This window comes from Peromyscus eremicus, chromosome X (genome assembly GCF_949786415.1).
Source record: "Peromyscus eremicus chromosome X, PerEre_H2_v1, whole genome shotgun sequence".
NCBI lineage: Eukaryota > Metazoa > Chordata > Mammalia > Rodentia > Cricetidae > Peromyscus > Peromyscus eremicus.
This window is the reverse complement of record NC_081439.1, coordinates 28,257,963-28,282,795: the sequence shown is the minus strand read 5'-3', so window position 1 is coordinate 28,282,795 and position 24,833 is coordinate 28,257,963. Positions and strand designations below refer to the sequence as shown.

At 39.2% G+C, this 24,833-nt stretch overlaps 1 protein-coding gene across 7 annotated transcripts in view; it reads right to left on the bottom strand.

The window, feature by feature from the left end:
- Cdkl5 (cyclin dependent kinase like 5) overlaps positions 1-24,833 on the bottom strand; it is a 190,573-nt gene that overhangs the window by 46,394 nt on the left and 119,346 nt on the right. For all 7 annotated transcript variants that reach the window (XM_059251400.1, XM_059251398.1, XM_059251399.1 and 4 more), the window contains 5 exons: positions 21,932-22,068; positions 15,930-16,050; positions 12,960-13,019; positions 10,528-10,618; positions 6,453-6,642 (listed from right to left, as the gene is read on the bottom strand). In XM_059251400.1, the coding sequence (XP_059107383.1) occupies positions 6,453-6,642; positions 10,528-10,618; positions 12,960-13,019; positions 15,930-16,050; positions 21,932-22,068 (599 nt within the window). The remainder of the gene's footprint in view (positions 1-6,452; positions 6,643-10,527; positions 10,619-12,959; positions 13,020-15,929; positions 16,051-21,931; positions 22,069-24,833) is intronic.

Sequence of the window (24,833 nt, the reverse complement as noted above, 5' to 3'; positions counted from 1 at the left end):
GACTGTCGAAACATGAGTTGAACAAGGAGGACATCAACAGACATGCTAATGTGGACAAGGAAAGCTCACATGGCTTCAGCCCTATACAAGGAATTACAAGGAACTAAGGAATGTTGAGAGCAGGAGAAACAGGTTTTCCTAGAGAAGAGTGCAAAAATTAGTTATACCATACCAAACTTTGGTGAGCCTTGAAAACATACATACAAGTAACAATATATAGATAGAGCAGGTTATAAATAAATATACACAGACACACAGACACAGACAGACAGATACACACACACACACACACACACACACACACACACACACACATGCACGCATATCCCAACAATTAATGGAAAAAGAGGCCATGAATTTGAAAGAGAGCAAGGACTGGTACATGGGAAGGCTTAGAGGAAGGAAAGGGAAGGGAGAAATGATACAATAGTTTGGAGGGAGGAAAGGGAAGGGGAAATGATGCAATCACATTATAATCTTAAAACATATAAAAAATTAAATTTTAAAAAACAACCAGGCAAACTCCCAACTTAAAAAAATATAATGTATATGCTGCTGAATGAAATCTGTTATTCTAATATGAGATAATTCAACAAAGAGCCAAAGCTCGAGCATACAGTTTAAAACTATATCCTAGGTTTTTTACTTTACTAATCATTTGGCTAATAAAATACAATGTGAGAGAGTACCTCTTTACTGAGCACTATCTATACGCTGCATGCTGGTCTGGGAATTTTGTTCATTTTCAATGCTAGAGATGGAACCCAGGGCTACAGGCATGCTAGGCAAGCACTCTATTATGTAGGTATACCCTGGCACTTAGGGGATTTCTCATAGATCATTTCATCTTCATCACAGCCTATCACTATTTCACACGTGAAGAAAAGAGAGACACAAGAGAATGAAATAGCTTCTGGAAGTTATTAAAGGTAGTAAATATGGGGACTCTAATGTTCTCCTTCCATTATGGTACATCAATAATTACTTTTCCAAATAATGAATATAAGTAGAATGGCATGTTGTGGATTTTCCAGTCTCTATACTAGTGGATCCAAATCCGCATCATGCTGGATTTGTTCCTGGTTTGTTCCTGGTTTGCAGCAAATGCAATTCATAGACCCTATGTGCTTTGCTATCTATCACAGACAGTCTCAAAATATATCATAAAGGAAAACTTTTCCCTCAAAAGATATTTAAACCTCTAAAGAGACTGCACTAATTGTGTTAAGCCGCCATGAACACTTCAGACTGAAATGCAAACATAGTAAAGTCTATATAAAAATCCCTCCCTGAAGCAGCAACCTCCCCAAAGGCTATTTACAAACAGAGCTGTCACATGCTATCTAGCCTTCTACAGACATGTTGTTTAGGAGGAGGTCTGTGAACAGACAGGACTACAGACAAAGAGAAAAAGATGATTTTTGTGGGTCCTCTAAATTTGAATGCGGCCTCTACTTCAAATGTGATTTATTCTTCAAAGATCCACCTTAAATTTCAAATCTGCCATAAAGCTGTTCTAATGAAACGCCAGATATGATTTCTAACTTTCCAGAATGTGAGACATGCTCATGGTCCAAAGCACAGTGAAATATGTTAGAAGCAGAATAATGAAGTGGAATGTAGTGTATTATGCTTTCCTATAAATTTCTAGCTTACTAATTGATGCAGTATGAAATTCTTTTTGTGCTTTATACTAGTAGTTTGGGTTTTCTTTTCCTCTGTGAAATTCTCATATCTGTGCGGCATAAGCACAGCCTATAATACCTGCACTGGCGATGTTGAAATCATGAGGGCAAGGCAGTCTGAGCTACATAGAGTTTCAGGCCAGCCCTGGATATTTAGTAAGACTCTGTCTCCAAAAACCAAAAAGAAAAATCTAGCATCTATTAAGAACTAAAAAAACAAAAAACAAACAAAAAACACTAGACATCCAAACCCCAGATCATTCAATCAACAAACGGGTAAATGAACTGAACACATTTCTCAAAAGAAAATATATAAAAAGCCAATAAATATTTTTTTAAAATGCTCAACAACCTTAGCTATGAGAGAAATGCCAATTAAAAGTGCCTTGAGATTCTATCTTATCCCAGTCAAAATTAAGAAAATGACAGCAAATGCTGGTGAGGATGTGGGGAAAAGGAATTCATAGACACTGCAAATAGGAATGTCAGCTTCTGCAGCTATTATAGAAATTAGTATGGAGGGTCCTCAAAAAAGCTGAAAACTACCATCTGACCTATCAGCTATATCACTCTTGGGTATCTGCCCCAATGGAATTGACAATGGCATACCACAGAGTTACCAAAATATCCATATTTAATGCAGTACTATTCACAATTGCAAAGATACAGATCCAGCCTAGATGCCTACCAAAGATGAATAGAAAAAACATGACATATATGTACAATGGAATCTTATTTAGTCATTTTGAAATTGAAACCAAATTGAAACGATGTCAGCTGTAGAGAAATGGATGAATGGAAGATAATCATGTGAAACAAAATAAGCCACATTCAAGAAAGCAAATACAACCTTTCCTTTCACACGTGAAATGTAGATTTCACTATGAGGCAGAAAGAAGCAGTCTGGACAGAGCAGGAGATGAGACAAGCCAGGATAGTGGGGAAAGAAATAATATATCACATGTTTTCTCTTGTATGCAGAATCTAGATGCGTGCGTGCCTCTGTGTGTGTGTGTGTGTGTGTGTGTGTGTGTGTGTGTGTGTGTGTGTGTGTAAAAAGCAAGAAGAGGACTATTGGGGGGGTAGGTCTGCTGTGGATATTGCTCTGTATGCTGTGAATGTGTTGCTCTGATTTGGTTGATAAATAAAAATGCTGATTGGCCAGTAGCCAGGCAGGAAGTATAGTATAGGCGGGACAAAGAGAGAGAAGAATTCTGGGAAGAGGAAGGCTGAGTCAGGAATCGCCAGCCAGACACAGAGGAAGCAAGATGTGAAGGCAGAACTGGGAAAAGGTAACAAGCCACATGGCTAGACATAAATAAGAATTATGGGTTAATTTAGGTGTAAGAGCTAGTCAATAGTTAGCCTGAGCTAATGGCTGAACAGTTTTAATTAATATAAGCCTCTGTGTTTTTACTTGGGACAGCGGGGCCACAGGAGCCGGGCAGGACCAGAAAAACTGCAGTTACATAGGTCAAAAGGGCCAGCAAGAGAGGGGATGGGGAAGGGCAAGGAGGGTGGTAAATAAGAGCAAGATACAATGATACACATGCATGAATACATTTTATAAAATTATTTTACATGCGAACTACAAGAATAGGAAAAATAAAGTTGGGTGGGGGGAATAAAGAAATAAATACATCTTAATTCCTTAGTTTCTAAGTTATTGGGTAGACCTAGAAATGTCAAAATCTGCTCACCATTCAGATTCTGTGGCACAGACCTTCTAACCAGGCCTGTAATAAATCAACTAGCAGACCAAATTGAATGACATTACATAGCAACCAACTATTTATTCAATACTATGCAATCTAGGTGATACCATTTTAGGTGTGCTATATGAATGGAACAGTTTCTTTCCTAAAGAAAGTCATGAGTCTGGTGAGGAGGCATATTTGCAAACAGCTACTTAATTGAGTATGAATGGGTATGACAAAAAAGAAAAATGTGATTAGAGTGCTATAGGAACTTAAAACAGCCTCTAGAAGAGAGTCACAGGCTTTGAGGTCAGTGCCCGGAGCACTAGAGATGTGTAGTGCAGCACTACAGGAGACACATGTCATGCCAAACAAATCGTGGGAGGTTCCCAGTGGCCTGAGAACATAGGAAAGAAAGTAGGACAGGTGATGATGAGGCCAGAGGGCCTTTACTGCCACCCTAAAGAGTCTAAACTTTTAACAGAAATCACAGAAAGTTTTAAGCAAAAGGGAGACAGATTTAAATGTGTGATTAGAGAGAAAGTTTAAGAGATCAGTTTGGAAATAACTCAAAGCTCAGGTAAGGTTGATGGGGTGAAAGGAGCATTAGAGGCAGAAAGAAAGGAAATGCAATTGAATTTGAGTGCTGATGGCACAGACTGACTCAGTCATTCAGTGAATATCTACCACACACATGATGGTTAAGTGTTCATTGTCAACCTGACAGAAATCTAGAATTTCCTGGAAGAAGGGCCTCTGGGCATATCTGTGTGAGTTATCTTGATTAACTTAATTGATGAAGAAAGGCCCATTTTAATTGTGGGCATGACCATTCCTGGACTGGATAACATGGAGAAAGGGAACTGAGCAATAGTTTGCCCCTCTCTGCTTCTTGACTAAAGATAAAACATGGCCAGCTCCCTCAAGCTCCCCCAGTTGTGACTTCCCTACCACAGTGGACTGTAATCAAAACTGTGAGCCAAAATAAAGGCCCTTCCTTAAGTTGCTTTTATCGGGGTATTTTATCACAGCAACAGGAAAAGAAACCAAGACAATGTATACTAGGCTCTATGTTTAGTGTTCTAGCATCTAGTATAACATTAAACATTAAACTGATAACATAGGCGATTTCTGTCCTTGGGAAACTTAGGAGCTAGTAGAGGAAAACCTGACATTTATAAGGAACAATTAAGCAAACAGATGAAATAATTCCATGTTATGTTAAGTGGTGTGATGGGAGAAAAGAAAGGTACCATAGGGGAGAGCATAGAGGGCTGTCGAGAGAGGAGAGACTCTTTGGGTTGAAATCACAGAACGAGAAGAGGCCATGCAAGGCAAGAGTGTTCCCAGGAGAAGAAAGCACTAGTCCCAAGTTCATGAAGTACCAAAACCTTGGGATGCCGATAGAGGTCAAAGAACAGGCAAGTGTGGCGAGAATGTGAAGGGAGGTGAATGGAGACAGGTATGAGACATGGTCAGGAAACCAAAGGCCCCCATCATACAAATCCTCACAGGCTATGATAGAGAGTATGGAATGCTTCTCAGTGAAAACAGAAATTCAGTCATCATGACTACCTTTATGTTATTTGTGAATATAATACTTGCCTTTCAGTTAGACCAAGAACAGGTCCTATTTATTGACACATTTTCAGCATTTTCTAGTATGAGAAATGTTCCATGACTGTTAAATTAATTTGATGAACTACATACTATTTGTAAACTAATCAATGGCCACAATTTGGCTAATACAAGCAAAAATAAAAGGAGAAAAACTAGTCTTAAGTAACTTAGGCACATTTGGAAGAGGATGTGAAAGGAGAAGGAGAGAGAAGAATGAAAAACTATTATATATACACCTCACTTTGTTCACTTCTTCCAAGTGTGCTGATCTCAGCAGGAGCTGGGGCTGTGTTGTACATTCACATGTGAGCAGTAGTGTTCTTAAACAGAAACTGAGGTCCAGAAAGTCAAAGACAAAAAACAAAGTGCTTTACAAAGGGTAAGTGACATCATGAACTTGTCATACCATGATCGTTGATGGTTGCTGAGGGAAGAAGAGTCACTTTCCTTTGGGGACATAGCTGCTAGTAAGTCACTCAGACACACATGGGAAGTACTAACTGGACTCAGAGGGTGATCAATAACAAGGACAAAAGTAACAAAGGACACGAAGTTTAGAGGGAGGTAAAGTAGGGAGACCCTAGGGCAAGCTGGAGGGAGGTAATGGTGGTTGGACATGATTGAAATATATTGTATGAATATACAACATTTTCAAAGAATAAAAAATATTTAAAAAAAGTAGCATGGTTTGAGAATTATACATTTGCACTGGAAAAGAAAATAAAAGACTAGGTATGATGAAATTGTTTATTAGTGTCTACAATGACTACAAATTGACACATTGGCAGCTTTTGGGGTAGATGGAAATGAGGAGTAGTCTGTAAATCACTTATCATTCTGATGAGGTACCTCTGGCAGTTATATGTTCCTCATTTGGGCAAAGTTCATGGTTTTGAAAATGGTTTCCATTATATTTTCAGCAAACAAGTCTTGCACTAAGGTAGCAAGTCTAAGAAAATCTGTCCAAGACAGACTTCTACAGAGATTTAATGTTCCACTGTCAATGTACAAGAAGTATCTGTGGAGCAGACCCTCTAAATGTGTAGGATGCAAGTATTCCTGGCCATCTTCAAGTCACCACCAATACAGGCACCTAAGTAAACAGCAGCACATTTCTATCTTTTGGAGATGCTTAATATTTTGAATAAAGAGACAATATGAGATAAAGGTTTGGAATATAATAATGTACATACTAAAAAGATTTTGAAAAACCAAACTTTACAGATTAGAAAAAAAGACATTAGCAGCTCCTGCTTTCCAATTGTGGCTATTTTTAAATTTCACAATTACTATTTAAGATTCAGAAATAAAATATTTCAGTGAGAATTAAAAACACTGTGATGGGAAGGGAAGAGTGTGCAATGTATAGCTTAGAAATCCACTATGCAATGAACAGCACGTTAAATACTGCCAGACTGATTCCATTTTGGATTTTAGCAAAGCCTCTTACCCGGAGCCCATGGAAACGAGGATTACTATAGAAGAGCTTCATCTGCTCAGATGGAAGTGGTCCTAGCACCTTCTGAATAGTAAAGAGTTGGTCAATTTCACTTTCTCCAGGAAATAAGGGCTGTCCATCACTAAGCTCCCCAAGAATACAGCCCACTGACCACATGTCCACAGATTTTCCATAGGGAGCTCTGAAAAGCAAAAGAAGAGACGAGCTTAGCAACCAAAGACACAAAATGGTTTAATAATTCTCAACTTAATTTAGACCAATTTATGATTTAAAATATGCATGTACTTAAGGAATTTAAAAGGGCCACTAGCAAAAATGAGACTAGAAATAAGGAATTAGAGCTATCTACATAAAAACTCTGAACACAAGTCTGTAACCCACCCTCTAAAAGAAATCAATTTAAACACAATTGAGTTAGTATATACTGATTTGAAATCTAGGTCTATCTCGACACAAATGGCTTTAATAAACCCTAATGTAGTGTACACAGTGGGTGAGAACACCTCACTTAGGGAATGAAATGTTCCCAAGAAATATTTTCAAATAATGATACTTTAAGCTCTAGTCTGGTACAATGTGCCATTGCCTTATATACCTTAAACAAATACTGGATGTCATTTTACTTCTGATTGCTCAGTATCACAATTTCCAACAGCTAAGATGAGTTATGTGAATATAACTATTGTATATAAGGCATTCTGATAGTTACTTCTTTCTTTTTTCTTTTCTTTTCTTTTCTTTTTTTTTTTCTAGACAGAGTTTCTCTGTGTAGTTTTGGTGCTTGTCCTCTGTAGACCAGGCTGGCCTCAAACTCACAGAGACCCGCCTGGCTCTGCTTCCCAAGTGCTGGGATTAAAGGCGTGCGCCACCACCGCCGCCGCCGCCGCCGCTGCCACCACCACCACCACCACCACCTGGCTTCAAATAATGTTTTCATGTACTTAAGGGTTTGTAGCTCTCTTTTAGGACCTAAATCCCTAGAGAGAGAGCTTTACAAAGAGAGTTTGCTACAAATGGAGGCCATAAATGAAAATCTAAGGCCTTATAGCTTGGTACCTAAAGCCTAACATAAATTATTTATGACAGATTAAACAAAAACTATATATACAGTTTCAAACATAAATAATCCAAGCCTAAAAAGGGAAAGCCAAAATAAGATATATGAAAAATAATTTCAAATGAAATTCTAGAATGCCATAATAATAATATAAAAATTTAAACTAAAGCACTATTAGCATACAGAATATATTTAGGTTAATGTAAGTTACTGCAACAATAACTCAGTATTTCATTTATCTCATTTCCTTCTCACACAAAAAAAATATCTAAAACTATGAGGAAAGCTCATTTAGACATTTTTGGTAGCTTTCTGGGCAATTAAGCATATTGATTTTAAAAATACTATTTGAGATAAAGAAAACCTGTCATATGGTACTAGATTGAGAAACCTATGGAAAAATCTCATGCTCATGACAAGCTATTTTAATCCTATCATCTAATTTGAATACTTTATGCAGCTGAAACTATTTTGGATATCAAGGACAAAGTCCTTGGAATGTATAAACATGTAGACTCTTAATATAAAACCAAATACCAAGTGATTTCAATGAAATTTTTACAGAAATAGTATGGTACTTAAACTAGAACATGACAATCAATTCAACTGAGCTCAAGTTGGCTGTGCTGTGCTCATCTAAATTTAGCAACTATCAAACATATCTAAAGATAACGTCAGTTTTCCAATGGGTACCATTAGAGAACAAACGTTCTCTAAAGATTCACGATAAAGCTATCCTCACAATACACTCTGCGGGTCTATTTTATAGATGAAAATCACATTTTAAAGACTTCTTCTGCCAGACTTGGGCTCTTGCTTGCAGTTCTAAGAATGATCTACTTCCTACTCTTCATTGGCAAATAGTGTCCTGTAAATTCAAATTACAAATCCCTCAAAAGAGTATAATACAGTCCAGTGATCCACACAGGTACTCAGGAGAAATGCAGATGGATACAAAGAAAAACAATCCTAAGTCCAAGATCAAAAATCAGCACAAGAAGCTGAGACGATGGCGCAGTGGGTAAAGTGCTCGCTAAGTAAGCATGAGAACACGAGTTTTGATCTCTAGGACCCACATAAACATCTGGGTGCAGCAGTGGATATTTGTAATGCCAGCACTGGGAAGCAGAGACAAAAGGATCCTGGGGGATCACTGGCCAGCCAACCAAATGAACCAAAAGACCCTGTCTCAAAGAAACAAGGAGAAGAACAATACAGGAAGACACCCAATGTCAACCCTGACCTTTCCATATGCACTCATGGTGGCATGCACACACGTGCACACACACACACAGATGCACCCACAAATTAACACAAGTCTAAAACTTGGTCCATTCAAATGATGGGACAATATGAGGACTGACCATAATTTGCTTTGCAGGATAAAGCAAGCTTTTGATTTAAGAGAATAATAAAGGTTTTTAAAACATCAGTAATTTTTATTGACCCTAGATCAGCAATAAATCAAGAATTGCATCAGATGGTGGCTGGTAAACATTAGAAAATGAATAGTTAACATCCAATAAACTCTCCGTGAGTAATACATATAGTCACTAGTGCTACCCAGAACTACAGAAATTTACATCGCTATTACATAAAAGTTATCTTTTAGGAATTAAATTTCTCATATTCCCCCAGACACATATATGTGACATGAAAGAAATGTGGTAAAACCTACAATTTGTGTAGTTTTGATTATTTACCAACATGGCTAATTTTGTTAGTGTGTTTTCTTTCTCCGTTATTGGGTTCCGAAGAAGGAACTCTGGTTAAGAAAAACTCTGGTTAAGAGAAAGCACTACAGCTAGGGGAGGCGGGAAATTATCAATGAGACTATGTGAGGGAGATGCGGACTTCAGGCTCCTTCTTGGCTGTAAAGTTAAAATGTATAAAAAAGAAACTTTTTAGAAGACTTTCTGGTACTAACAGATGAATGACAGGACACTAAAAGGTGGGCAAAGTGGATGAATGTGGAAATGCGGCTGAAAAGAATCAGCAATGCAGGTCTAATGTGAATAACCATTTATCATCAAACAAGATTTACATTGTTCAGAAGAAAACTGAAAATTGGTTCAGTATTCACCCCATGTCTAGCCAAGTGGCTGAATGTAAACTCAAGTATCTGTCTAATGTGTCAACAGATAAATGAGAATGCCAAACCATCCCCTTGTAAGTCATCTTTAATACCATTATCTTCTATCAAGAGGTAGGATTTATTTCTCCATACTTTGAATTAGGGTTTGGTCAATAAAGCAAATGCTGTACAAACAGGGCCTTGAAAAGCACCTTTGCTTTATGGCTGTACTTCATGCTGCACATAATTGTCCTATCACATTAGAAACTTGGACTAGCTTACTGAAAGATAAGTCTTGAGGGATACATGATGCTTTGCCAGGGGCTAAGAGAATAGCTCAGTGGGTAAAGTTCCTGCCTTGCAAAAACTAAGGACCTGAGTTCAGTCGCTAGAATACACATAAAAATGCCAGGTATGGTGGTGCACACTTGTAATCCAAGCACTGGAAAGGCAGAGAGAGCAGGATCCCTGGGGTTCACTGTCCAGGCAACCAAGCCTAACTGATGAATTAGAGGCCGGTAAAAGACCTTGCCTCACGAAAGTGACTGGATGCCTGAAGAATGATATTCTGGCCTCTACATGCACATACACCCCCTCCTCCGACACACACAAGGAGAAAACCAAAAGGCCTATCAGACACCAGCCAAAGCCCTCTACATCAACTAGTTCCCAGTCCATCTGCCAGCTACCATCAGAGGGACTCCAAGAGAGGTTGCTCCACTGAACTCTCAAGTTACAGGTACTCAGAACTGTGATAAATAAAATGAAGCTTGTTTCTTAGCCTCAAGTTCTTAGGTGTCTTTTTTTTTTAACAGTGAATATGCAACTAATATATTTAAGTAACCCGAGTTTTTATTTTCCGTAAGTGATCCCAATGCAAATGATAAAGAAAGAACAAATGTGTATGCGCCACTCTATTTTGAAAAGGAACTCACCCAAGTAATAGCTCTGGTGACCGGTACCACCTTGTAGCCACATACTCTGTGTAATTCGCATTATTGCCTTCGGAGAGATTCCGAGCAAAACCTGAAAGAATAGCAATTTCCTGTTGGCAAAATAGTTCATCTCTAGTAATACTTTCAAAGAATACCAAAAGAGCATAATGACTAACATTAAATGGACTGTTTATTAAGAACATCTTTATTTGAAATAGTTAATAGTGCTCATATGTTTAAGTACATGATGAATTTGCTATTGACTCAGTCTTTTTTCTATGCTAAAGAGATCCATGTTTTTAAATGCACCCTGTGTTTTCATAAGCGTTTGGAGCCATATTTTCAAATAGACTCTCCTACGATTTTCAATTTAAAATTGAGTGCTCACTAGGGCCAGAAGTCAAAGTCACACGAGCATTAATTCTGCTATGTGAGACCTACATAGTGTTGTGTATTTACTGTTGCTGAGCAGTTCCAGTCATTAAGTAAACAATTAACAGTTGGCACGGATAGAAACAAGTAGGCTGAAAATTACTCTTCGCCCTTAATGTTGTAAAAGCGACTTAGGGGTATCTTAATTACCTTATAGATGCTAGCATTGCTTTTGCCCCCCATTTTTTCCAAAGGGTTAGGACCAAACAATGAAGCAGTAGGCTAAATTAATTACCCATCTAATTCACCAAATGCAATAGAGGTTCACCACCAGGGTTATAGAGAACTAAAACATTAAAACTGGAGTAGAAATTAAGGTTTGTGTCAGTCTGAGAAGCAAAAATTAGTGTTTCTTAAAGTGAAACAGTTTTTTAAAAAAAGGAAACAACACAAAGACAAAGCCCCTAACTTCACCTAATCAATTCTTCTTACTGAAGCAGTTGCTGGACACCTATGTGCACTTCAAGTCAGACAAAGGAGTTGCTCTCTGCTAGGGAAGGCAATTAATTAGGAAGTCCTTGATGGGAGCCACAGGACATAGGATGACACACGGAATGCTGACCACTCTTTAAAGCAGTAATGCTTTTCCTATTACTAACCATTCTGCAGGCATTTCTTCTGTATTTATACCTGTTTTACAATCTTCAGTCACCCTGAACCTTAATGTAGAATCACGGAGGCATAGTAAATAGTGTCTGGGGGACAGAGAGTCTGCTGACACTTTGGGAGGTAATCATAATTACAGATGGGAACTCATACACAATATTCCTGGAAACCAGTTGAGGCCACAAGAGAGAAGTCAGATCCCTTGAAACTGGAGTTACAGGCAGTCCTGAGCTGCTTTGTGGGTACTGGGTACTGGGGACTGAACCCAGGTCTTTTTCAAGAGCAATAAGTGCTCTTAATCACCAAGCCATCTCTCCAGCTCCCAATAATATTTAAAGAGTAGCCATGTTCTACAATGTAGATCAGGTAAAAGGATAATTTCAAAGGTGACCTCCTGCGGCTGGCAATACATTCAGTTGGTAGTCTGCCTAGCATGCTGGAATCCCTGGGTTCTAACCCTAACATTGCATAAACTGGGTGTGGTGGCACATGATTATAATCCCAACACTCAAGAGGTGGAGGCAGGTAGATCAGAAGTTCAGGGCCATCCTTAGCTACATAGTGAGTTGGAGGTCAGCCTGGGATACATGAGAACCTATTTCAGAATAAAACAATAAATTAAGTATTTAAATCAACTGTTGAGTACTAAAGATAACTAAAAAATTTTACCTGTCTGCTTCTTTTTGTAAATGCTCCTTTCTGACATTTTATCGAGCCATGCCCTAAGCACTATTAACTCAGGATTTTAAAACTTTTGTATATTATTTAAAATATTTAACAGAATTATCCACATGAGAAACAATACAGATTTTCACTAGGAGTATAATTTTTAGAAGCTTTCCCATATATTTGAGAAATAAGAGTATTGTACACCAATTACCCATTTCATTCATTAAACATTTAACAGGAACAAATGGATGTGTTCTAAAAATGTGTAAACCACTGTATGCATCCCATACATAAGTGTGAATACATGAGTATTTATCTAGTGATTATGACTAACTGCAGAACAATTTCTATTAATATACAAAATATTTTATCCTACACTAACCAGGAATCTATACTGATGGTTTAAAGAACACTCTAATTCTGGAGTCATTTGGTACTGGGTCACTTAGCACATTACTCTTATGTGACAAGCAAGTATTTGCTTCAAACTAATTGCCATTAAACAAATAACTGCAAATTTGTTAAAATTGTACATAATAGAACATATAACAAAGAGAAAGCAAAGCTATCCCAGCTGTCAACTGTTAGCACATGACCCAACTGAATGTTCTTCTCCTAATTTAAATCAAAATATAAGATTACTTATAATATACCTTTAAAAGCTACCCATGTAGTATATTAAATTAACCCTCTCAATATTGGGGCTCAATTTCTTTTTAACTCACCGAAGTCGCATAGTTTCAGGACATCATTGTGGCTGATTAAGAGATTTTCAGGCTTTATATCTAGAATATCAAGATTAAAAAACAGGAAGTGAAAATGTTCTCTTTTCTGCTGACCCACACTTACAGTGCTGCAATGGCATCCATTTGAAACATCTAAGCAGGATTCCACTAGAAAACTGGGCAGTGTAAAGAAGACATTTTATGCTGTTACAAAAAAACTTTCAATTAATTTCTTTTTTTAAACTGTATTTAAAAGATTTTTTCCATTTTACATACCAACCACAGTTCCCCCTCCCTCCCCTCCTCCAGCTCACCTCTCATCTTCCCCCCACCCCAACCCCCCCTCTACTCCTCAGAGAGGGTAAGGCCTCCCATGGGAAGTCAACAAAGCCTGGCATATCAAGTTGAGGCAGGGCCTAGCCCCTCCCCCTTCATTAAGGCCTAGCAAGGCATCCCACCATAGAGAATGGGCTCCATAAAGCAAGTTCATGCACCAGGGATAAATCCTAGTCAGAGCCCCACATACTGCCCAAGTCACACAACTGTCACCCATATGCAGAGGGCCTAGTTTGGTCCCATGCAGGCTCCCCAACTGTCAGTCCAGAGTCAGTGAGCTCCCACTAGCTCAGGTCAGCTGTCTCTGTGGGTTTCCCCATCATAATCTTGACCCTTTGCTCATATAATCCCTCCCCCCTCTCTTCAACTAGACTCCAGGAGCTCAGCCCCATGCTTGGCTGTGGATCTCTGCCTCTGCTTCCATCAGTTACTGGATGGAGGTTCTATGATGACAATTAGGGTAATCATCGATCCGATTACAGGGGAAGGCCAGTTCAGGCACCCTCTCCACTATTGCTTGGAGTCTTAGGTAGGTTCATCCTTATGGGTTCCTGGGAATTTCCCTAGTACCAGGTTTCTCCCTAACTCCATAAAGAAGAAATAGATAAAATCTCCTGAGTAAATTGGGAGTTGGGGGTGGTGGTGGTAAGGGGAGGTGGCAAGAAAACATGAGGGAAAGGGACAGTCGAGTTGGGGGAGGGACAGAGGGAGAGCAAGGAAAGAGGTATCTTGATTGAGGGAACAGTTAATTTCTTTTTGAGACATGCAGACCACAATTACCATGAAAATTCCTAAAAAACCAAAAACTTATCTCTCTCCCTTTCTCTGGTAAGGATTGAACCTAGAGCCTAAAGCATGTTGAGGACACATCTTAATTCTGTAAGAAATTTTTAAATGATTAAATTTAGGCCAATATACTTCAAGAAACTATTTTTGCTTCATAAAGAGTTAATACAAATTTTTGGAGACTGAACCTAAAATGTCTGTATCTACATGCTATCTTTAAAAATGTACACACCAGTAGTTAAACAGTATAATATTTACTGGAGGAAAACTATAAAAAAGGTTCTCTGTATAATTCCTATATTCATATACCTATTTAGTTTTCCCATGTGGTTCACAACTAACAGACAAGGTAAGATTTCCATTTTTTCCCCAATAGGTCATGTAAAAATGTAATAGGAGTTGAGGAGCAGAAATTTTCAGAAAATGAAGTGGAACTATTCCACAGAGAGGCATCTCACAATTTTACTTGTTGACATAGGGTTTCATATATCTCTTGATATATGGCTTCCAACTCTTATATAGTCAAAGATGACACTGAATTCCCAATTCTCCCATCTCTACTGCACAAATGCTGAGAACACAGGTATATACCAACATGCCCAGCTACAACGTTATTTTTAAGAGTACAGTAGTTACCATCTATATTACATAGTAGAGGTAAAAATGAGGTGAGTACAGAGGCAGCGGGACCTAAAGATTTCCCAATCATGGGACTGTGTTTTTAAATCTTGGAGTCTGAACCAAAGTACGCATGCTAGTCAAGTACTCTATTATTTACAGCCCCAGCTCAGAATCTTATTTCCTACCATTTAATCAAATCACAGTCAATGGAAATACACTTAACTCAGCTCCTCATTAACATCCTAAAGTGTAACACAGGCTGTTTTTAGAACCATTACCTAAGACACTAGATGGTCAGTTGCCCGGGGATTTATCCATGACATATAAAATCTTGATAACAAGGGACTACTATCAGAGTCAAATAGTAGAAGTTGGAAATCTTCATAATACCTTTCAGCTACTCTTAAAAGTGAGACTATAAAGGTGATTATCCTTGCACATTTGTACAGATAAATTTAGTATAAAATAATAATAATGATGATGATAATAATAATAACACAAAGACAAGAAGTACATGTCAACATTTTCTGATAAGCATTTTAGCTTCATTATTATATCAAATTGTATCCCACTGCTATAAACTTTCCAGTGTAAGTGAGATTATTAGAAAAATTAGTCAAAATAACAACAAGCAAATCATTTTCCTTATTACCGAAACCACTGACTTTGTGGTGCTAAAGAAAAGTGATATAGTTTAGAGAAGTATAATCATGGCCCCTACAAGATCATTTATACCTTCAACCTAGAGACAAGGGGCACTTTCCACCAACAGGGGGCAGAAATCAGGAGGTGAAGCTATAGACTAGAGATTACTGATCTAAGAATGAAAGGAAAGCTCTACGGGGGAGGGTCAGTGACATAAGACCACTTATAAAGCCTGCTTTTGAGTTGATTCACACTACTTGGTCTAATCGTAAGACACAAAGGCTATAGAAATTGTCCATCTGCCTCTTGATTCCACCCAGAATAAGTTCAAATTTTGCATCTGCTGATTCACTGGTATTGCTACAGTCACAGCAGACTTGGTTATACAAATAGAGATATCACCACAATAAACCTGAATGCTGCCCTTTGGTGAGTAGAGAGGGAGACTTGAAGAGCAAAGGGCTTCTCATATCTTTACTTTCAAAATATGTTCAACTTAAATAGAAATATACTTAAGACAGTAAATCTTGAACTTTAGCTGCTTTATTTAGTATTTTGTCATTTCAAAAGTCCTATACTCACCTCTATGGACAATGTCATTCTTGTGGCACCAGTGAATAGCTTTGATTAGTTGGTAGATATAGCTTTTCACTTTTTCAGGTGGAACTCCATTTGGCATTTCTTCCAGCAATTCAAGCATATTCTAAAAGTAAATACAGAGCCATTCATCTTCAAACTTAGGCAAGCCTATCAATTATGTACTAATAATCTATAGCACCTTAGATAAGGATTCATCCAACATACATTTTTTTGCTTTGCATTTAATATATAGCTTAGTTTGTGGTGGATCAGGATAGAGCATTAAATATAAGTTTTCCTTTAAGAGAAATTAATTTTTTTTTACTCCTTACTGCTGTCTCTAATACTGAGAGGGGGGAGGGAGAGAGAAAGGGGAAGGGAGGTGTTGTAGACTATTATTTTAAGGTGTGTTAATTTGTTTATGTTGCATTTGTTTAACTCTGTGAAGCTGTGTCACTGTGCCTGTCTAAAACACCTGATGGGCTAATAAAGAGCTGAACGGCCAATAGTGAGGCAGGAGGGAGAAAGGATAGGCGGGGCTGGCAAGCAGAGAGAATATATAGAAGGAGGAGGACTCCAACAGTCACCCAGCTATACAGCCAGACACGGAGTAAGAAATAATGAAAGGTATACAGAAATAGAGAAAGGTAAAAGCCCAAAGGCAAAAGATAGATGGGATAAGTTAAGAAAAGCTGGCTAGACACAAGTCAAGCTAAGGCCAGGCATTCATAATTAAGTATAAGCCTCTGTATGTGATTTATTTGGGAGCTGGATGGTGGGTCCCCCTAAGAGTAAAAAACCAACAACATGGGGGAGAGTGAGAGAGAAGAATGATTAGATTTATACATTTGGAATAAAAATTGAAACAGGCTAGAAAATACCATTGAGGTGCAGTGGGATAACTCAGCAGGTAAAGTCACTTGCTGCCTCACTGATGCAAATGTGACAATCTAAATTTGATCCTGAAACTCACATAAAGGAGGAAGGTGACAACTAACTCCACAAAATTGTCCTTTGGCCTCGATATGTGCACTGTGGCAACCCCCCCCCATAAATGAAAAAATTTAAAGGAGAAAATATTGTTAAAAAACACACAATCCGCCGGGCGGTGGTGGCGCACGCCTTTAATCCCAGCACTCGGGAGGCAGAGCCAGGCGGATCTCGGTGAGTTCGAGGCCAGCCTGGGCTACCAAGTGAGTTCCAGGAGAGGCGCAAAGCTGCACAGAGAAACCCTGTCTCAAAAAACCAAAAAAAAAAAAAAACACACACACACAATCCCCAAACAATTCAAAACCGTCAATCTGGAGTCAGAGACTATTTTGCATTAAGGTTCATGCAAAATTTTCTGGTAAGTCAGGTATTGTGGTACATATCTGTTACCCCAGCATTTAGAAGCATTTAGAAGACATTACATAGTGATACCCTGTCTCCCAAAACACCGGAAATACTAATCCAAAACTTCACTTAGCCAGTCTCCATTGTATTACCACATTAACCAAAGATTCTCCATCTGTTCTGCAAAACACATCAACAGGGCACACAGTATAACCTTAGCCTATGTGGGAAGGTACCCAAATAGAGAAGCAGCTTACAGGGGGTAACCTGGGGCTACACAGAGACGCAGATGCTGCCATAGGCTCACGAAGTCACATCATCTTCATCACAATGCTCAGATGTTTGCCTTTTTCACTATCGGCATGTACACTGATGGTACACAGCAACAATGGGTAATTGCTGGAACACTAACAGGAATCAAGACAATGGAATTCTGAATCCAAATGACCCTTGCCATTACATTAAATAAAGAACAAAAGAGCAATTAGCTAAAGATGCCCTTGATGAAGCAGTACAAAAGCATTGCTTTTATAAAATCTTTTTTTTTTTTTTTTTTTTTTTTGGTTTTTCGAGACAGGGTTTCTCTGTGTAGCTTTGCACCTTTCCTGGAACTCACTCTGTAGACCAGGCTGGCCTCGAACTCACAGAAATCCACCTGGTTCTGCCTCCCGAGTGCTGGGATTAAAGGTGTGTGCCACCACCGCCCAGCGCTTTTATGAAATCTTATTGTACATGTCGTAGTAATTAAGTTTTGATTGTTAAGTTGACACAATGGGAAGGGAGTCTCAATGAGAGATTGCCTAGTCTGGATGGCCTGTGAGCAGGTCTGTGGGGGGATTGTCATGACTGCCTTCATTGATGTGGAAAGACCCAGCCTGAAAGTGTGTGGCACTATTCCTGGATTTGGGCCTCTGAACTTTAGAAAGAGTACAGAAAGCTGGCTGAGCACTTAGCTATGCATTAGAATGCATGCATTCATTTCTCTCTGCTCCTGATTGTGGATATGATATGACTAGTTGTTTCAAGCTCTTGTGTAGCTGCTGCTGTGACTTCCCTTCACTGACAGACTATAACCTGGACCTATAAGCAAAAATAAACTCCTTTCTCCTCTAAGTTGCTTTTTGCCAGGATATGTTGTCATAGCAACATAAATGAAACCAGGACACATGTCTTTTTAAGAATCTACATGTCAACTGAAGAATCTACACAGAGCACTTCTGCATACATGCCATCTGAACCATGGCCGTCCTCACTGGGTGCTGAGGTGCATCTGAACCATGGCCGTCCTCACTGGGTGCTGAGATGCATCTGAACCATGGCTGTCCTCACTGGGTGCCGAGATGCATCTGAACCATGGCCGTCCTCACTGGGTGTTGAGATGCATCTGAACCACTGTTGTCCTCACTGGGTGCCGAGATGCATCTGAACCATTGTTGTCCTCACTGGGTGCCGAGATGCATCTGAACCATGGCCGTCCTCACTGGGTGCTGAGATAGATGCATCTGAACCATGGCCGTCCTCACTGGGTGCTGAGGTGCATGTGAATCATGGCCATCCTCACTGGGTGCTGAGGTGCATCTGAACCATGGCCGTCCTCACTGGGTGCTGAGGTGTATCTGAACCATGGCCATTCTCACTGGGTGCTGACATGCATCTGAACCATGGCCATCCTCACTGGGTGCTGAGGTGCATCTGAACCATGGCCATTCTCACTGGGTGCTGAGGTGCAGGCTGTACCAGCCACTTTTTGTGCTGTACCATTTTCTATTTTAAAGAACAACTGAGATGCAAGCCACTTGTGTTAACATGATTGGGTTTGTTGTTAAATGTTGTTTTATTTTTGCATTGCTAGCTAAACACTCTTAACACTGAGCTACAACTCTAGCCCCAAACAAATATTTTTACATTGCTCAGCTTTGTCTAATATGAGAAACACTACTAGATAAAACCCACATGAAAATTGTGAAGGCTCTCAAGAATCTTAACATAATTAAATATCATTATCAGCCACTGAAATAATGTTTCTTTAAAGAGAGGTGCTACGCATATGAAAATCATGTTTAATAGTTCGGAAATACCTAACAAAAGAGAGCCACAAAATGCATTACTGTCTAGTCAATGGTGACAGACATGCATAAAGCACGGGTAAGGAACAGGTGCTGGCAACTGATAATCATAAATACTGACAGGTTCTGCATGGAGATTGCTTTCTAGTTGTTTGAGCCTTTGCTTCCATTTAAAGATGCCTTTATGAGCATGTTGTATGCAACAAAGACTAATAAGAATTTTAATCAGAAGATCAATATGCAAAACTCCTCAACCTACCTCTATAGAGGATTCAATATATATTTATGGTTTCAGTTAAAATGTCAAAAGAATGTTTGTAGCTTTTTAAAAATCTCTATGCGAATTGCCTTTTTCTAATTAAGGAAAACGTAGGAGATGCCAAGAACAAGGAGGCATAGGAGGGCTGAATAATACAGAAATAATGGTTACCTCTCAGTTCGTGTTTTACTCAAGGTTCCTAAGCAGCAGAAGATACTATCACTCTCCACAGCCATTTTTCCTTCCTCTGTAGGGAATGCAATTTTCAACCACAGACTCAGATACTCCGAATGATGAGTACATTTCCTCTCTGCCTTGCAGCAAGTGTGACCACGTAACTATACACTAGCTAACAGGATGTGACAGCTGGAGTTGACACTAAAGACAAGAAAGCAGAGCTGCCCTTCAGTCTCGTGTATCTCCCGTTGTATGTTTGTGAGGAAGAAAGAGATTGCCATTTTGTTTAAAGCATTGTAATTGTGAGTCTCAGCTAACAACTCCCTATCCTGTTTGAACAGCGTTCTCTTTATGCTCCTGAGACTCACTGTAGATTGCCAGGCACTGTCACTGGTGGGCAGGTGGAATGGTTAACTTCCATCCAGGAATCACAGGGGCAGGGAAAGAAGCCCAGGCCTCAGTGTCAGAAGACTGCAATACTGGTCACAGCACTATCACTTGGGAGCAGAGAGATCACAGGCATGTCAAATTGCTTCTCCCGGAGAGAAAACAGATATGCAGAAGAGATATCTCTATTTGATATACTAAATTGTAATTTACCATAAACCACCACCGTGAATACAACAGAAATATAAAAAGAGACGGAAATACTAGATGTGTCAAATTTTATTATTTGCCAGTGAAAGCTGACAACTGCACAAGAATTCGTGAGAACTAGAAAAGAAACAATCTGCTTTTTTTTCTATAATCCTAGTACATCAATATTTTTCTTAAAACAAAACATTTTTAGTTTTATTTTGATAGAGAAATATCAAATCTAACACAGAAGAAAAGATTTTGGAAAAGTAACAGAAGAGTTGATTTAAAATGGCAGAGCCTTCACTGGGTACAGTAACCACACTTCAGGGTAGGCCCTGTGCCCAGCAGGAGATGGCCAACACAAAACAAACTCGACGCTGTTTCTGTAGACTTCTTGTTTGGCCATTCTTTGTCTTATTACTCATGTGCTTGTATAGTGTGGCTTCCGACTGCATGTTTTTATGGAAAGTTTTTGTGTATGTGTATGTGCATTTCTTCTCTTTTAAATTCTATTTTTGCTGTTGTCATTTGTTTGCCTGTTTGTTTTCTAAAGAGAGAGAGAGAAAGAAGGGGCAGGGAGTTGGGTGGATTGAGAGGTGAGAAGGAGCTGGGAGGAGTCGGGGAAAGGGAAACTCATGATCAGAACATATGTGAAAAAATATTTTCAATAAAATAGATATTAAAATGAGTCTTGTATATTTTAAATTGTGCTAATAGTTACTATTTTATATGATTTATTTCAAAAAATACTTTGCAAATGCTGAATGAACTCAAAGTCACATTCCCAGGTCAGGTCTTCTTGAAAGCATTGCTTTCTTGTCACTTACATCATAAAACCCATCAGGGAACTGACCTAAGAGCAAACAGCAGCCTCTTTTATCTGTGTTAGGTAACAGCCGATGTAATCCTCAGAAGCCACCTAGTCACACAGCAACAACACCTTCAACAGGCTCCTCTGCCTCCAGTTTCTCTTACTGTAATCACTGAACACAACTGCTCAGTCAGGTGCTCTCTAAGAAATTCGGAGACAGCTAACCTTTTGCCCTTAGATCACAATATTAAACCGTTCGTTAATGAGTTAACCTTCTTTACAAAGTGTTAATAGTGATCTTAACAGCAGCTTCAGGCCTTACCTTACAATGCCCTCAAGAAAGCCAGAGGACTGGCAGTTCCCAAAAGACTGCTGCTTTGGTCATCCATCATCCTGGGTCTCCTGCTTGCATGGATCTGATGTGTCCCTCTACCATCTTTTATCATACTGTCCATTCACCTGTTTCTCCTGCAGAGCTTTTGTTCATGTTTAATTGAAATAAAACTAATCTGAAAACCACTTGTTGTACATGGATTGTACGACTTCAGACGCCATCCCACTACGATCTTTAAACTTAAGATCATCTGAATGCTTCAACATTGTACAAAATCCCCAAATCTATTTCAGGGTATCTAGTGACTGTGGGAGAGATATTTTCATTTTAAGACCCTCAGATTATGAACACTCTGATAAGTCATACTAAGTAATACTACTTTCTTCAATAGTGTCAAAACCAAAACAATAACGTGAATATGCACACTGGCAATTCATGACTTACTTTCTCAACATACTCAAACACCAGGTACAGTTTCCCTCTCCGGCGAAAGGCTTCCTTCAGCTCCACAATGTTTTCCTGCTTGAGAGTGCGAAGCATTTTAAGCTCTCGTAAAGTCGTTTCCTTGACTTCTTCATTTTCTAGAATACAGGCAATGGTAAAGAGGGAATACATTAAAGCTTGCAAAGCTACCATTCAAAGAATTTTAAGAGCGCTGACAATATCTTCTCCTTAAGAAGTCCACAGATAGAATATTAACACATTTTCTTGGTAAGAGAAAGAAAATCAGAAACTTAAAGAAACTTAGTTGGATCTGGTGATACATACTCATATAGTCCCAACACTTACGAGGTTGAGGCTGGAGGATATTAAGTTTCAGGCCAGCCTGGAACATGAGGTACCCAAAAAGCCCAAAATAAAATGAACAACAAAGAAAAGGCTTCTTCAAACAGCTCAAACCCATTTTTTTTTTTTGCTTGTCTTTTCATTTTGTTGTAACAAACCATAGATTTATAGACAGAGCATATGAATTCATCATCATTTTAGTCCTAGCATTCTGTTTTGGGGAAGAAAATATCTGAAAGGGTTTAAAGTCAACCCCATCACAGAGGAGGCTCTATGTCCAGTACGTGTAGCAACAGTTCATGTCTTATTGGTTTCAAGTTTTAGCTTAAAAGAGCATTTTCTTCTTCAGGCTGCTTGTGAATCACCTCAGTGAGCACAGGTTGTGCATCAGACATTCATGACGCAGTTCATGGCCAAATCACAGGGAATTCTTAAGAGTGTCTTATTTCTCTGAACAGCAGCTGCTGTGGGTTCCTGCTGCCTTCCCATGGCATGTCCATCTGTCTATCCCAGATGGTGTAGCTGTTCTGGGATGGAGAACTTATGCTGTACCAGGATTTGCCCTTCCATACCATCAACTTCACTTGTGATAACTTCCACAGACATGGAGGAAGGACAGAAGTCACGTTGGTGGTAATGGATTAATGGGCAGGCAAACAAGGAGCTAATATTTCACTTTAAATATATGCTTATGATAGCTTCAGAGGTGACTGGGAAATTCTATGTATTGTGTTTTCAATATGTATGTTCAAGAATACAGGTTCATAATTCTCAAATTCCTAGTTGGAAAACTGAACCTGTTCTAAGTTTATAACAAATTCATTCAGAGGCAAAATGGAATTGATATGAGACTCTTTATGGTCTTTGTTTAATGCATTTAATATGAATATTCATAGTGTAGGCTATAGAAATATGCCTTGATTACAGGGTGCTATGTAGCATGCCATATTTCCAGTCTAAAACTTTGAAATTATGAATGCAAAAAACACATTTCGCCTCAAGGCTTTGGTTAGGGGCCAGAATCCAGACTTGTGAGATTATGTTGTGGGGACCTCCATTTCTGGCATGTCTTAAGTCTGAAGAGAAAGAAACCGAAATTCTGGGACAGGGACAAGAAAACCTATCGCTTTCAGGAACACATGCTGTGTACACAAGGCCCCCGAGAGGGAAAAAGCTAGCTGGGGGCTGTGATGCAGAAAGGAAAAGATTCTAAACCAGAGTTAAGAATGCTTATCAACTGATTTTCTGATTTTCCAGCCCCTCATCCAGCCCTTCTCTGAGATGAGTTTAAAGAAGAGGCTGGTAGGAACACAGCTCTGTGGAACCAGTGAGTCTGTGACCATCAGGAAACATAGTCAATACTTCTTTGTGACTGGGTTATATAGGTTAGGCACTCCAGCTAGGAAACTGTTGGAGATTGCTGGAACACGGGTTAGTAAAGGACATGGATGCTGCCTGTGTGGAAATAAGAAGGCCAACAGGAGCAGAAACAGTGACTCCTCTGAGTGAGGGAGAAGAACTGCACAGTGAATCCCACATGACAGGAAGAATGGGAGAGATGCAATTGAGGACTTGCTGAATTTGTGAAGGGGCAAAGGGCTAGCTGTTGTATAAGTCAGCGGTCTTCATTACTGTTGAATACTACAGTGGCCCCAGCCACTAAGGCCTGGGGACAACCACCAGACGCCACGAGAAACTTTATCAGGATCTCCGATTTCATGTCCCCCTCACCTTGGTCTTTTAGTTGCCCAAACAACCCTAACCTTTGTCAGCACAGAGCCCCGAATGTTCAGTCTTCTACCTGGGCTTTTGACAGCACTGGTTCTTTCGGGATTCTTAGTAAAATTTCATTCCTCATGGAGGTTTCCCAGATCCTAAAGTGAGAGGACGACTCAGGCTACCATTCCATGTCACTACATGTAGGGCTTTCTTCTCACAAAGCAGCTCATCATTCTTCTTGATTACAAGAGGTGGGATGCTTAGGACCAAGAAGTATTTAAGATTTTAGATATTTTCAATTCGTGTGTGTGTGTGTGTGTGTGTGTGTGTGTGTGTGTGTGTAATGAGATCTCTTGGGATTTGGACTCAAATTCAAATACAAAATTCATTTACGTTTCATATATCTGTATCCTGGAGGCAACTTTACACCATGTTTTCAGTGTGCTTATGTTTTGACTCTAACATATCACATGAGGTCAAGTATGAAATTTCCCCATTTATAGTATCAGACAAGCACTCAATGAGTTGTAAATCTGAATACATTTCACATTTTGGAGTTTGGGAATGAGGCTGCTCAACCTCCTACCTATTTCTTACTGATTAAGCTCTTCTGTTCAATATACATTCAACTTTGCAGAACTGTGAACAATGAGAACTTCCTATTGCAAATGTTTGAGCTGGGCCGGTGAGGAGATCTTTGTGCATATATGTCTAGCTCTCCCCAAGGGAAGGGAGGGGTGGCCAACAATATAGGCACTTTGTCCCCTCCATTTTGAGTCGAATGCTTTCAGTTTTCCTTTGAGGACTTTGAAAGGGCTGCTTGTGAGATAACATAGAAGAC